This window comes from Sceloporus undulatus, chromosome 6, assembly GCF_019175285.1.
Source record: "Sceloporus undulatus isolate JIND9_A2432 ecotype Alabama chromosome 6, SceUnd_v1.1, whole genome shotgun sequence".
In the NCBI taxonomy this organism is placed as follows: domain Eukaryota; kingdom Metazoa; phylum Chordata; class Lepidosauria; order Squamata; family Phrynosomatidae; genus Sceloporus; species Sceloporus undulatus.
The window spans coordinates 89,040,442-89,056,666 of NC_056527.1; the positions used below are offsets into that span (position 1 = coordinate 89,040,442).

Sequence of the window (16,225 nt, forward strand, 5' to 3'; positions counted from 1 at the left end):
TTTCCATTGAAATATTAAAATGTTTATGAGTTGTATGCATCCGCAAATGTATACAGATACACAAACACAAAGATGGATCTGAAAACATTCAGTGAATCAATTTAATGATTATAGATCAACAGGGAGTTTTAAAAGAGAAGCCAGATGTATTGAGATATACATGGCAGAGAAAGCTGTAAATGCTCATGACAAATATACAATGAAAGTCCGTGAAACGAAAAACCCACCTCAAATTGAATTTGAATTCAGATTGCAGGTTTGTAAGGATAATTTCTTTATATGGTGTATCTGTGTGTGTGTAGTGGCAGGGGGATACCCTCAAATCTAGACTTAGATAAACAGTGGGCCCTTGGAATTTGCTGAGGTTTGGATTCAAGACTCCCTCGGATGCCAAAATCCATAAAGCTCATATCCCATTAAATATAATAGTGTAGTAAAATTGTGTATCTTATATAAAATGGAAATTCAAGGTTTGTTTTTAGGAATTTGTGTATTTTTAAAATAGTTTCAAGGTGTGAATGATTGAATCTGTGGATAAGGAATCCATAGATATGGATGGCTGACTGTAGTTTGAGACCCATTTATATCAATAGGATTTAACTGAACTCATGACTGAGTGAATTCCTATTGTTGCCATACAACTATTCTAACTATGACTTTATTTAAAGACAGGAAAAATATAAGACCATTTTTAAATGCAAGAGTGAACAAGCAACTTACTTTCATACAACTCCAAATGTCTGTAGATTTTTACACAATAATATGGAGAAGGAAGATGCTAAGTTTTTGTTGTGTGCCTTCAAGTTGTTTCTGACTTATGGCAACCAGTGAATACTAATTTGGATGAAGGCTTCAGAATTTCCTGCAGTTCCAAAATTGTTTCCCTTAAATCTTAATCTAAGTCCTTCACAGTCTGGCTCAGTTTCTGTGCTTATATGCCCATCACTTTTTCAGACTGTCTCCTGCATAATAAGGCAATTTAGGTCCAAAACACACATCAGAAACATTCCAATTGGAGACCACCTTAACTGTCCTTGTTCAATGCTAGGGAATTTGGGGAACTGTAGTTTTGTGAGACATTTAGCCATCTCTGTTCGGGAGCTCTGGTGCCACAATAAGCTACAGTTCCCAGGATTCCCTAGCACTGAGCCAGGGCAGCTAAAGCAGTCTCAGACTGGATTATTTTTGCAGTGTGTTTTTGATCTTAGTCTTGCAGGTGCCAAATTGTGCCTGACTTCTGCATTAATTGTTCCAATGAAAGTGAAAGGCCAATTCAAATGTGTATTTTTTAATTTGATGACTTGCAAGCCAGTGTGTAAGCTGCCTCCATGGGAAGCGACTGTCAGAGGTGCCTGGAGCTGTCATGAAAATGCTGTCAGTGATGCCTGATCTCTGGTAACAGTATTATACCTAACTTGATGTTCCAGACATCAAGTGACATACAGGTGAACTCACCCAAAACCTTGTTCCAATTTACAAATAAAAGGTTATTATTTAAAATTTAGTTCCTGTACAGTGAAAAAAGGAAGAGCAGGGAATTAGGGAAAGAAATCACAAGTTAATTTTTCATGGTTATATATATTTTTTTAAAAATGTAAAAAGTGGTAGCAGCTAAGATTCAGAAGAACCTAACTCTAAAGCCATTTCTGGTCACTTCCTGTTGTTTGCCGGATGACGTAATAGTTGATTCTCCTACCGTGGCCCGGCTGTTGGTGCCCGAGTTCCCTCCCAGCCTGTAGTTGTTGTAGGCCAGATGGCTGTATGGATTGTATCCCACAAACCCTGGTGTGCTGGGCATTTGCTGATGGAAACAAATGAGACAAAAACACGAATGAGAAATGAGTCCCAACGAGGAGAACACAGAGAAATGAAAATGGTTTGCAAATACGGCATGCAAAAGCAACCGGAAATTTAAACAAGCAAAATGAGGTGTTGCAGCAGCTGGGTCCCTCTTGAGAGGAACAGGTAGCCTGAATGAAACCCATCCAGAAAACTGGAATTTTTTCTTTTAAATTCTTGTCACTAGAAATTGTGGGGAGTTATAGCCTCAAAAGCTTCCAACACGAATTTGCAAAAACACAGGGTGGGGGTGTCCTGTTTCACAGAACCTAGCAAAAGTTCTGTTTCAGCATAACTAAGCTCCTTTATTGCATTTCCTTCTTTTGCTTTGTTGCAAGCTTCTAATTGATTTTAGTAGCTATCATCTTAAAGGCTTCAGAAGAAAGGGAGATCTTGCTACGAGTGAACATAAACACACATAGAGAAGACAGAAATGGACTCACGCCTACATCAAGCTGGATATACAATCTGTAAGAAATTGTCCTGTGATGCAGTGAGATTTTCCCATTACAAACCATGATTAATTACGGGGTTTAATCCTGGCTCACAGAAAGAGGTTTCAAGTGCAAAGCTACTGAGTGATCTTGAACCACTCTTGCTCTAAATTTAACTTACAAGCAATAAACTATGTAGTCCTCCCAAAGAAAGGGCATGATAAAAATACAACTAGGTGGCCAGGGATTATACTAGTCCAACTTGCAACTAAGAAATTATGTACATTTATATTCTGTGCTAACCTGAAGCTTCATGGCAACATTACAGTATTGGACAACATGAGATGATGATGCTGTCCCAAAGGTTGAGAATCTGAAGAAGAGCTAACTGCCATAACTTCCACTCACAATACAGCCCACTCTCCCCAACCGTGCCTGATGGCTCCGCATGGATGAGGCTGTGACAGAGTGGCTGTGCATGCGCACGCCACCACTGAAAACCACAGGACGAGGTCCCATGGGTTGTTTTTTCCCTTTGGGAGGGGAGTGGGGTGGTCTGGAAAGGAACCCCCATAGTTACAAGGGCCAACTGTAATATGAACATCCCCAGTCCCTTCCTTTTCTCCATCATACAAGCTAACAATCCCCATTTTGGAAAGGCAGCAAAGAATGTCCAAGTGTCAAAATTCCTATCATTATGACAAAAATGAATACTAGAAGTAGCTGAATGTTAGGGGAACGTCTACTCATAGTTAAATCACAGGAATTAGGGATTTTAACAGGCATTTTTATCACAACCACAAACTCTTATCATCAGGGTAAATCCACCATACTTCCCAAGGTATAATGTATACAAAGGCAAGGAACGTTCATAGGCCTCAAAAACACGACTCAGGAGCCAGGAAAAGCCACTACCCTGTCTGGATTAAGAGAACCCAACTAAAGCATAGGGCACTTACTTTAGGCCTGGTTTAAATTTGATTTTTTTTTAAACAAAAGGTTGGGGTTCTTTTAACACCCATAAACTAAAATCTAGATTGCTAGATTCGTGTTTGCATATGGATTTTTTATACCAATGTAAATTTTTCAATGTCCACAGTTCAGAGAACAACAACAAAAAAACAAACAAACATAAAATTGGCTCCTCAACCAAAAATTGATACCCTGCAAGCTGCTGGTTTTATAAAAACCATTATTTGACATTAACAGAGTTCTTCTTTTGGAGAACAATGGAAAAATAGATTGTTTTGTGATGCGACCTATATAAGAAATTGACTGGCCATTTTCACCATCTCATGTACAGAGCATGGAATACTTTTTTTCTTTATAAAAGATCCCAGAGTTCCCCAGCCACTTGGGAGTTTCAGCCCCCCAAAGTAACTTTTAAAAGTTCTGCTGAAAAAGGAGAATCAATATTCTAATACTGTGGAAAAAAACTACCCCACATAAGATGGTACAGAACATTTAATTCTGTACTCAACAGTGTATATTTGCATATGACCAAAGCAAGCATTATAGTGAAATGTATGAATATATTATATATATATTAAAAAGCCTCTTCTGCTCCACTACATCCAATGTGTGAGTATGATGTCCTGGTCACTCATCCGTGGCTCCAACTGTATTCCCTGTAGGAAACCAGCAAGATTTGCAAGTCTTCATCAGTTTATAACTTTGTTCCAAGACTGCCAAGCCTGTTAATTCTTTCAAGGAATAAAGATCACTTGACTTTGAGACTTAATAGCTTGCTTTGGGCTTTCCAACTTGTTTTCCCTGTTAGTCTGCCTCTGCTCTAATACTGCTCCTCCACTCCTGTGCTTAGGTAGTTCTTCTGGACATAGCAGACAGGTCAAAACTTGGCTGAAGTTCATGTATGCTGTTCAGTAATCATGCTTTCTAGACCCTTGTTTTTACCAACTATACTCTTCTGCTTACTGCAGGACCTTTCCCCATGTCCTACAATAAAAACTGGAGGAAAAAGAAACTCTTAACCGACACATTAATGAACTAAAACATTTTGTTGACTCAGTGATTGTCAATGAGAAGAAGCCATTTTTGAGATAGAGCATTAATATAATTTGCATATATCTGTTACCCATAGCTAACAATGAGTATCAGCTTTGTTTATTAAAATGTACAATACGCCATAATGCTTCCAATTTTCACAGAAACAAAGCATTTCAGATATGCAGTGAATCCATTCTTTAATCAAAAGCCTGTAATGACTCCAATACAGTCCAAGAAAATGGTGTCTGTAATTGACCCAAGAGATTATGTTGGTACCAGGTACAGTACTGTATGCTACTGTATCTATTCCTTTTTACTTTTGCAGAGTTGAGCATAGTTTGCTAGAACTTGCAGCCATTGATAACACAGGACAGTTCCTGATTTTATTTAATTTCTTTCTCCTTATCCTGCTGCTTGTTTATAACTGAGGCTCGTAGAGGATCTGTACCTCAAATGTGAAAATCTTGCAGACACACTAACTTTAGGTGCTTCAACCTATTTCGTGAAACAGCTTGCTTGGACATGTCCTCAGAAATGCAGGTCCTCATAGGTACCACATTTGGCCAATCAATTGTGCTGTTTGACAACCTTTATTAAATCATCAAAATCAGCTGAGACACATTGTTAAATTATTTTCTCTATTGGAAAACCAAAATCCATAGGAAAACAGCAATAAAAACAATAGCAATTATGTTAAAAAGAGAAAGAACAAGTCAAAGAAACTAGGTGAAGAGTGTGAAAGAAATTCCTGTCTTATATTGACACCATCCGTACTTTAGCCATTTATACCATGGCACTTTGTGAATGAGTCAAAGGCTCCTATAATGCTGTAAATGGAAATATGTAATTTTTATGTATTATTTTAAGGGGTGTTCTCACAGCTCTTCATATTCTGCTCCTAAACAACTGGAAAAACGCAGAGCAAAGAAGCAACATAACTGTGAAAACAGAATATTCTGTTTTCACTGCAATGGAGATGTACCATTGATGTACGGAACATGAATGAATGGGTAGATAGAAGTGATTCTGTGCCAGCCTTACTACTGTGCTCTTCTTCTTTCTGCAATTTTACCAAGTCTGATGTGAGGAAACCATAGGCTGACCTTTAATGAAAATCAGATAAACACTGGACCATACATTTGTTTGTAGGATCCAGTATTTGCTAGTTTAGCCAAAATGACAAAGTATGGTTTGCTACACACATATAAACTGGATAAAATTGTAGCACACAAAGAGAGGAAGAAGCATACAATCATAGGCTCCTCGCTGCTTACCTAATGCTGCTTTGGCATTATGTCTGAATCACACATAGTGTTACAGTTAGCTACCTTCCTGGGGACTACCCATTATGCTCCTTAGGTAAGCAGAAAAATGTATGCTTTGTATAAACATCTTAGAACTGTTATTATCCAATAATTTAGCTTGACTCCAGCCAACTTAAATGATAATGCCGTAGGTGTATCTGAACAAAAGTGAAACTTGGGCTCCAGTACATTTCCAAAAAAGAGTTTCACAGCTGGAGAGTGTAGAGGCCCATCGAGCACAAAGCATACATAATTGCAGAAAGAATGATACCTCACAAGAAAGAAAGTGTTTAAAGTGTATGTGGCTGAGCAGAAATAGCCACTTATATTCTTACTGTATCAATATTTTCTTGATATTTGTACTAATAAAAATCAGTTCACTTTTTAAACCTTACCATTGATTTAGTAAATCTATGTCTGGCTCTTCAACAAACTAGTAATTGTGTCTAACGTCAAGTAATGCTACAGCATAGGTTTCAGCTACCAGACAAATGTGTAGTGAGGCATTATTAAGGTCTGCACCATAAGTAACAAAAAACAGGGGGGCTATAACACAGCAGCAGATAGATCATACTATACAAAGGTACTATAGTGGTTGATAACTAAGAAAACTGTACCTTACCACCATGCTGCTAAAATGTACAGTTGTTGCAAAATCCAGCTGATTTCCCTTTAAGAGCAGCTGAGTGATATGGTGGCAACAAAACACAGCATTTTGAAACAAGGTACATGGAGAAGATGCATCTTGTTTTCAGGCTGAACTGTACTTCTGCATGGCAGCAAATTTACAGAATATACTCATGTGTAAATTTATAAAGTTTAGTAAAAAATTTTAGTTAAAAAACCTGAGTCAACTTATCCACAGATCAATGTAAGTACTGTACTTCTTGTAAGAAAAGGAGCCATCCTCTAGTGAAAGGCAAGAGTGCTGCCTTTCCTGGAAGCACTGAAGCCCCTCTACTCTCTCATCTACCCAGCCTTTAGGATGAGCAGTTAGGCCTGCTGGAATTTTGTATGTCCTTTGGCATCATGTTCCTTTGCTGCAATATTTAGATCCTTTGTTACATGCCCCTAAATTTTATCCTCAACTTATCCACAAGTCATATCAAAATCTACAATTCTAGTTCCAAAACCTGCCCTCGACTTAAACATCAGGTCGACTTATAGTTGAGGATATATACTAGCAGTTGGATGGGGGACATGAAAACGGGAGCGACACATGTCATCCCTCCTTTATCACCTTTACTCAGAAATGAGTAATTGGCTTCAACATAGTAGTGGAACCTATATAGTATGTTGTACAGCACTTCTGATTTTGTCTATTTAATGACTGCCACAAAATGTATTTTCATGTCTTGCCAAGGTGTATGTATCTTACATCCAGAATAAATGCAACACTGAAACTACTAGAAAGGGAATGGGCTGGGAGAATTATTACCAACACCCATGCTTTTATCTTAGCACTTTGTAAAGCTAGAGCTTTCATTTCTTCTGATTCCCAGCAATGTGTCACAGCTTTAGAAAATTAAGTAGCTTTGAGATGTTATAGAAAGAAACCAAGAGTTGGATCACCTAAATTAAAGACATAGCTGAACTAAACAACAAAAATATGGCATTCTTCAACAATTAATGCCAAATATAAAATAAGTCTGCAGGCTTGATGCCCGATGGAGGCCCCTAATCCTTTAGAAGGGCTAGGAAAGTAAAGAGGATTCACCAAATTAACTGGCAAAGACTTCTGCAGCATGGATTTGATTTTGAGTTTAACCACAAAGTGTGAGATGCATCAATAATCTGATTCAGAGTATGGTGTTTCTTACATCTTCAATTGTGGAACTAAATTGAATTCAGCCTTCAGAATTTGTGTGACGAGAAAAATACTTCCATACTTACGGTTGTGGGGGCTGGGGTGGGTGGTGGGGCATAAGATGGCCTTTCTGTTTTAAAAACAAAAGGGAAAAACAATGACTTTACAATAGCTGAAACATAGAGAATGCAAGGAGTTTCTGAATAAGCAAATCAAAATGAAAAAGGGGAAAAGGGTGAAGGGAAAATAAGAAAGGTTAACTTCAGAAAATATTTCAAATACTATTACTACTGGAGTGTCCAAACTGTGGTGTGAGTTTGCATTCAGGTGCCAAGAACTCAAGGAAATGAACAGAATGAAGAAGCCTAGCTACACTTGTAAGTTTCTTTTCTCTTAGATAAATATTAATACTGATGGCTGAACTACTTGCTGAAGTCTGAGCCTTTTCAAATGACTGTACTCCTATCAGTTTTTAGTTGGGTATATTTTGTTTCCAAATGCTCCACTGCGGAAACTCTTACAGATTAGAGACAGGTAATGCTAGAAGCATTCTTTCTCATATGCTATATGAAAGACATTAACATAATTTTAACAAGAAAACATTTGCTCTGTCATCCATATGAAAACTGAGGAAATGAGAAAGGTTTCTGTGTATATCACAAAAGAAGACTCTAGCACTTACTCACTTTCAAAATCAATACTAAAGGAGTCAGTGGAGGAGAAAGCGGCCAAATACGAAGTAAATGCAGTAGTGATCACTGGTATCAATACAATGTACAAGGTTCTAATGGTGGATGGGTACTTTACAGCAGGGATAGGAAAGAGTGCAGACTGCATAGTAGTTTGAGATCTCTAGTCTACATCCAGCTGAAAAATTATTGGAGGGGCAGATTATTTATCACTCACTGCTGGAAGACTCAGGAGGCTTTTTGTTTTCCTATTAAATGGGATGCAAGGTCTCCCAAACCCAGAAAGTTTCACATTTTTCAGGGCCGATGCAGCCTGTGGTGGACCCTTAATGTGGAAACTTGGCTACAGGCCCACCAAAGTTGCACCTTCCTACAGGAATTGTGAAGCAAGAAAGAATAGTAAAGAAAAGAAAATTACATTTACATTTGTCTTGGTCTTTGTGCCTGTGAGTGTAAAACTGCCAGCAGGTAGACAAAACCTGGTTGGGGTGGTCACAGAACAAAGTATGTGGTTAACATAACAGTGACCTTGCCCTGTGTCAACAAAGGACTGTGCTTTGCACTCTCACCTTTCCAGATTTGCAATGCTGGCCTATACAGGTTTAGTCAGAACTAGCTCACAGTGAATTAAATGGAGTTTACTCCCAAGCAAATACACACACAACTGCCACATGAAAAATATGTAGCTTAAAGACTGGAAGATTTAAAGATACAGCCACATTAGCACTGAGCCACGGAATTAAATACTTTGTTGTTGTTTTTTATATGCAGTTATTAAGCTAAACAAGAAAAAGTGTTTGCTAAACTTACTTGACATTTTGGTAGATAAAAAGTTCAACCAGATGACATCAGATCTGAAAAATAGTAGTAGTAATAGAATACTGTAAATCATGTTTCCACAACAAATCATGCATAATCAGTTGATTCAATTTAGGGGGAATCAGATGGATGTGAAGCCACCCCTTCTGAAGATGGATTGGAGCTGTGGCAAACGTAGACCATGGTCTCAATCTGCCTTGAAGCCAGCTGAAAAAGGAGCAGATAAGAACCACTCCTTTTTCAGCTGCTGAAAAGCTGGCTTTTCCCACCCCTCCTTGAAACTGGCTTTAAGATGCTATGGCAGCGTGTGGCATCATAAAGCCGCCTACGTTTGAGCAGCTGGGCAGCTTTAAGCCAGCTTCTGGCCATCATCGGGATGTGCAGCATCTAAATGCCGCACGCTGATGATGCCCAGAAGCGGGATTTTTTCACCCATCTGTTCGGGCTGATAGTCAGCCAAGAAGGCCTATAGTTTAACATGCACAGCTGGACAAAGAATTACAAGTAAAACACAAACTCTACAACCATAGTATTAAGCCATACTTTTTCACACGTGTAAATGGTTCGTGTTCCTAAGTATTTTGAGAGTCATCTATAATCAGGGAACAGCAATAGTGACAAAAATATGGCATAGAGAATAGGTAATATAATAGCAATAGCAAGTACATATAAGGAAACACTAATCCCTCACTGTGTGCTGAATAATTTAATGGAATTAATGGAACAGCAATCAGTTGGTCTTCTTTTGACAGGAGTAAGAAGTATATGGCCTAGGAAAACACTCCTTATTCAGTTCTTTTAAAGCATTCTGAAACTATGGGCCAACTGAGACAGGCCAAAATAAAGCTGTTTCAAGTCACTTTGGAGGTATGCTGTTTAAATGATGCATGCATCCTAAGAGTCCAGAAGCTGTGCCAAAGCTGCGCTCCAGTCCTTAAGGCTGGAGTGTGGCTTTGGTACGGCTTCCAGCCTCTTAGGATGAATGCATCATAAACAGCATACCTCCAAAGTGACCCGAAGCAGCTTTATTTTGGCCTGTCTCTATGGGCCCTACATTAACACTAAAAGACTGTTATCACTGTGGGGCGGAGCAGACAGGCAAGAAAGAGAGGCCTTCTCCGGCCACAAGTGGAACGAGTCAGCATTGACCACACAGCCTCCAACTGCAGGACCCAAACAGTGCCGCTAGGAGCCGGATTATCCTGGCTCCTTTTTGCTCCAGTCCAAAGGACCAGAGCACAGCTTTGGGTCGCGTTGGAGGCAGGTGTCGTTTGAATACCAAGCATCCAAAGTGGCCTGAAGCTGCCTCTTTCTGCCCATCTGTTCTGGGCCTTTGTGTGCTTCCTACTTGACAAGACTAATTTATACTGTTCTTTCACTAGCACAGAAGCTGGGTGAGATCTATTCAACTGAGTAGATGATATAGTAGCTACAGAACTTCTAGAGGTTTCCTTGTATTTGCTTGGCTGAGGGACCACAGTTTAGTAAGAGAGAACAGAGAAGGTCTCAGGCTCAATCATCAAGGTTTAAAAAGAGCGGGCAACAAATGACAGGAAAGACCTAAGAATCATTAGGGAAACAAGGCCAGTCGGAGCAGACTTAGTGGGCTAGATGCACAAGTATTCTGACTACAAGGCAGCTTTCTAAGGCACTAGCTTCAGTTATCTAAAGTTATTTGCTTTGTCGGCACTTTCTTTCTTGGTCATAGTCTCTGGAGTCAGTTTTATATAGGATACTGAAGAAGAAAATAATTATTTTGCATACTATATTACTTATATTTGGAATGCATTGGGACAACTTCAATCTTAAACCCTATTGCATCTATGGCTGCGCCCACACTGCAGGGGTTGTGCAGATCGACAAAGCTTTAACTGCCATGGCCCACTGCTGTGGAATTCTGGGATCTGTAGTTTGTTGTGGCTCCGGAGCTCTCTGACAGAGGAGGTTAAATATCTCACAACACTATAACCCCCAGAATCTCATCTCATAATCCCAAGAAATGACTTGGCACCTAAAAAAAACAACAACCAATAGAAGGATAGTGTCTAGTCTAGATCAAGGGAAGCAATAGTGCCACTCTATTCTGCTCTGGTCAGGCCCCACCTGGAATACTGTGTTCAGTTCTGGGCACCAAAAGGATGTTGAGAAACTGGAGCCATGTGTCCAAAGGAGACTAAAATGGTGACAGGCTTGGGTATGTTTAGCTTGGAAAAGAGACAGTTAAGAGGTGTTATGATAGCCTGGTTTAAGTAGTTGAAGAGTGTCATATTGAGGAGGGAGCAAGCTTGTTTCCTGCTGCTCCAGAGAATAAGACACAGAACAATGGATGCAAGCTCCAGGAAAAGAGATTCCACTCAACATTAGGAGGAACGTCCTGAGAGTAAAGGGCTGTTGGACAGTGGAACACACTTCCTCGGATTGTAATACAGTCTCCTTCCTTAGAGATCTTTAAGCAGAGGCTAGATGGTCATCTATTGGGGATGCTTTGATTGGATTTCCTGCATGGCAGAATGGGGCTGGACTGGATGGCCCTTATGGTCTCTTCCAACTCTATGATTCCCTATGGGCAATATCCCCCAATGGTTCCCTATGGACAAGTATTCCCAATGTTTCTCTATGGGCAAATACTCCCCTATGATTCCCTATGGGCCCATTCAGGTCCTTCAAACTCACCATCTCCCAAACCGACCTCAGGCCTCTTTTCTTTGTCTCGACAGAAGCGGAGAAGGCAGGAAAGGCGAAAAAGAGAGGCTCCTTCCGTTTCCGCTTCAGCGCTTTCCACACTCACTTTCCCCTCACTCACAGGAAGAAAAAAAAGCAAAGCTATCACCGCCAACAAAAAAACATCCTCGCCCCAAAAACACGTTCTTCCTTTCCGAGAGAGGTTTTATTTTATTTTTTTAAGGTCGTCTCCTTCCCAACGGAGTGTGGCGAAACTGCGGTTGTGATTTCAAAATTGCATTTATCTTAAACGCAAGTGGGAAGACAAGCAGCACAGGCGGAGGCGAGCGTGCGTGCTACAGTACGCGATGACGTCACGACGGGCCTAGGTCGCTTTAAATGCTTAGCCTGCCTCCTGTTGCATTCTGGGACTTGTAGTTTACAAAGGGGCAATTTAAAATATTCAGCCAGAGAGCTCTTAAGCCTCAGTGAACTACAAACCCCGAAATGCAACAGGAAGCAGGCACAGCTTTTAAAGCAACCTAGGGCCCTTTGTAAAGTGTTAAACTCCCTAAAGAGGGTCTGGATCTACACCAGTGGTCCCCAAACTGTGCTCTTTAAGGGGTTTGGGACTTCAGCTCCCAGAATTCCAAACCATTGGCCAACATGGCGGAGGCTTCTGGGAGCTGAAGTCCCAAATTCTCTTAAAGGGCACAGTTTGGGGACATACACTGTAAAAATAATGCAGTGTAACACCACTTTTGCTACCATGGCTCTTTCCTAGGCTGTATCTGCACTGCAGAAATAATCTAATGTGACACCACTTTTAACTGACATAGCTCAATGCTATGGGATTCTGGGAATTGTAGTTTGTTGTGTCACTAGAGCTCTGTGGCAGAGAAGGCTAAACGTCTCACAAAATTAACAATTCCCAGAATTCCATAGCAGTTCAAGCAGTTAAAGTAGTGTCGAATTTGATTATGTCTGCAGAATCAGGATTCTGGGATTTTGTGAGACACCAGCACTCCAGGGGAGAAGGCTACAGACCTTGTGGAACTACGAATCCCAGGATTCCATTCAATGAAACTACAGCACTTAAAAGTAGTGTCAAGCTGCATTGTTTCTACAATGTAGGCGCACCTTTAAAGTATCCAGGGGGGTCTGTGTTGGCCATCCAGCAAAAGGCATACAACAAAATGCAACATCTACAAAAGGGTGGGACTTTTGTTGGTCAATCAAAATGAAGATAATATGTCAGGCAACAGGCAAACTTTCAAAGCTTCACTGGCTTCTTCATCAGACAAAAATGTTAAAATCATACAGGAGAAGAAGAGCGATGGTGTTACAGTTACAAGACTACATTTTGTCTCAGATGTTACTTCTGTTGTCAATTAACAGAAGTGACATCTAGTTACGAGATCCTGACTGAAAACACTTTACTGTCCTTTGACAAAAATTGGGTCTTTCATTCTTAATTGTTTAAGTGTTTAAAGTGTACAATGCAGGGGTAGCTGTGTTGGCCATTTAACAAATCCAAACAAAAATCTATCAGTGATACCTTTATTGGCCAACCGAAATGCACAATATACTTGTTGCAAGCTGTCGAAGCTCCATGGGCTTCTTCTTCAGGCAAGATGTTACAAACCAAACAGGAGAAGAAAAACAATTGGAGATGTTAGTCAGATGCCTACATGTTGTTTCAGTGCTAAAGATGGCAATAGGGAGATTTTCAAAGTCCAGGAAATTTAATGTCCATTTGCATCTCAACAGGGACCCCTCTTTTGTAATCCAATATGATTCAGAGGCCTGTGACTTCCCTGGAATGGAGACATAGTGGATTGCAAAAGAGGGGTCCCTGTTGAGATGCAAATGGACTTTAAATTTCCTGGACTTTGAAAATCTCCCTGTTGCCTTACCATCTTTACTAAGGACTGAAACAACATACAGGCAGCTGACATCTCCAATTGTTTTTTTCCTCCTTTTTGGTTTGTAACATCTTGCCTGATGAAGAAGCCTAAGGGGCTTCGAAAGCTTGCAACAAGTATATTGTGCATTTTTCGGTTAGCCAATAAAGGTATCACTAATGGATTTTTGTTTGGACGTGTTTAAAGTGCGTGTGCGTAGTGTATATTTTGCACAAATCATATTTTGACCTGAAGTTCATGCTTCTTGAAAAGTTGAAAGTAAAACATGCCATTAAAAGCATTTTAAAATAATAGTTCTATGTCCAAATGTCCTGTCCTATTCTGTAGTTTGGGCTTTCTCTCTTATATTTAAGTTTTCAGCAGGCTGTTTTAGCTGTCGTTAATTTAGTGTAAAGATATGTTTGGTATTAAAATATTATTCTTCATCAAGAGATACTTGACTGAAAAGGAGTAAGCTATTTGAAAAAGAAACAAAACATGCAAGAGCTTGGGCAAAAAAGAAAAAGAAAGATAATTCCCCAGACTACTTATACCTTTTTGTAAACATATAGTGTCTGGATAAGCAGCCAACTGTCAAATCGTCCCAGAACATGAATTCATTCTGTTATTCCAAAATACCTGTATATATTGTCTTAAAGGTGATGAAAACTTTGAAGTCAGATTAAGAGAAGCTAAGTCTATTGTGTCAATTAAGATGAGACATTTTCCTGGGATGTGGCTCAGCTGTATTTTGTGTGTTTAGATGGAAACGGTCAATCATCATTCTTGTGGCATGTCTGAATAAAGAGAAAAATCTGAAATCTGAACTAGAAACTTGTACCGCTAAAACAAAACATTTACTTATAATAAGGGATTTGCGTAGTCATTTCCTATGAATGCTTGGTATTTGTTTGGGTTGTCAGATCTTTTTGTACACAGTGAATAGCAATGTGCTGGCCTCCTATTTCCCCTTTTGATTTTTTCCTATAAGTAATTTTCTTAAAACGAATGGTACTTTTTAGGGGTAAGGTTATTACTTTGTGAGATTAAAACACAATAATCATAGTTGGCTGTTGTCGGATGGATAGGAATGCCTCTGTAGTTCGATGCCTCTTGTGTAACATCAGAGGATGTTTGTGTTTTGTGTTGCTTTTAGCTGTACTTATGCTGCGGCCCGAACTCTTAGTGAATCTTGGCAAAGCCAAAGATGGGAAATGAAAGACTTAAATATTAAAAACAAGACCCATGTTTGTTGCTCTTAAAAGAGTTTTACTTAAGAGATTCCTATGACTCAAGCCAACCTTTACCCAAGAATTACCTTAATGCTAATGAAAATTTGTTCTAAAAGATTTTTGTTTCTTTAAAAGGAACTCTAAGTGCTCTGGACCTCTGGAAGCATGACCCCGAATATGTATGAATGCAGTGGGTCCTTGTTATTGGCTGGAGTTTGGTTCCAGGCTCCCCCGTGGATACCAAAATCTGTGGATGCTCAAGTCCCATTAAATACAATGGCATAGCAAAATGGTGTCCCTTATATAAAACAGAAAATCAAGGTTTGCTATATGAAATTGAAGGCTTTCATGGCTAGCATCCATAGTTTTTTGTGGGTTTTTCGGGCTATGTGGCCATGTTCTAGAAGAGTTTATTCCTGACGTTTCACCAGCATCTGTGGCTGGCATCTTTAGAGAACAGGAATAAACTCTTCTAGAACATGGCCACATAGCCTGAAAAACCCACAAAAAATCAAGGCTTGCTATTTGGAATTTATACTTTTAAATAAATATTTTAAACCATTGATGCCTGAATCCATGGATAAAAAATCCGTGGATAAGGAAGGCTGACTGTAATAATTCCCCCATTCCTGATGCTGTGCTGAGAAGATCCACAGGACATAAATGTTATTTTTGCCAGGTTTGGATTTATTATCTGTATGACAGTGGCATCATTTACTTTGGTAAATTCATGTCCCCACTTTTTAACACTCAAAAGTAGTTTTTAAGTTTCCTTTTTTAAATCCAAGTATTTTAAAAAGTACAAATTAAGTCCCAACAAAAACAGAAAAAGCTGCACAGAGTAAGTCATAAGACAGTTTTACATTCAGAATGCCAAGGAAAGAAATGTTAACAATGCTAGGCCAGAGTTTATTAAGATTAAATGTCAATAGCTAGCATACCATTTTCTGTTATAGAAGAAGAACCTGCAGTAGAAACGCTTGTTTTTATATGTTGTTAAAAGTTGGAAGTTAACCAAATGCCACATGATACTGGTTGTATCATTTCTTACTCATGCCATATGTAAGGCAACTGTTGACACGCTAGTAAAATTTATTACATGCTATTGAGGACCTAAATAAAGAGAACATCAAACCTGATTTGTCAAGATATACTGACAACCAGCAGTTCCATCTGAATGGAACAAAATGACAGCCTAGCCCTCTAATTTCGTTATAAACTTAATGCTTGTGTTCAAGATTAGATTTACCGCTTTTGAAACAGAAGAGTTTAAACTTTGCAATTTGAAAGAATTATTATTATTATTATTATTATTATTATTATTATTATTATTATTATTTTCTTATATCCCACCTTTCTCCCAATATAGGGACTCAAGACAATATGTACTGTATAGTTCTATAAAAAGCCCAGGGGATATTTCTTTGAGAGGTTTGCTATAGTATAAACACAAGATGATGAAAAATTGTATTAGGTGAAAGAATTGTTGGCTTTACAGAAAGATCCTATTTTGCCAGGTAATGCCAGCT

General features: G+C 39.1%; 1 protein-coding gene across 2 annotated transcripts in view; it reads right to left on the reverse strand.

Moving 5' to 3' along the window:
• SMARCE1 (SWI/SNF related, matrix associated, actin dependent regulator of chromatin, subfamily e, member 1) overlaps positions 1-11,702 on the reverse strand; it is a 29,049-nt gene extending 17,347 nt beyond the window's left edge. The window contains exons 1-4 of one of the 2 annotated variants that reach the window (XM_042473468.1): positions 11,573-11,702; positions 8,891-8,934; positions 7,478-7,521; positions 1,697-1,801 (exon numbers count right to left, since the gene is read on the reverse strand). In XM_042473468.1, coding sequence (XP_042329402.1) covers positions 1,697-1,801; positions 7,478-7,521; positions 8,891-8,897 — 156 coding nt within the window. In that variant the 5' untranslated portion in view covers positions 8,898-8,934; positions 11,573-11,702. Of the gene's footprint in view, positions 1-1,633; positions 1,802-7,477; positions 7,522-8,890; positions 8,935-11,572 lie in introns of both variants that reach the window. The other variant, XM_042473467.1, reaches the window with a different exon arrangement.
• Between the last annotated feature and the right edge of the window lie 4,523 nt (positions 11,703-16,225).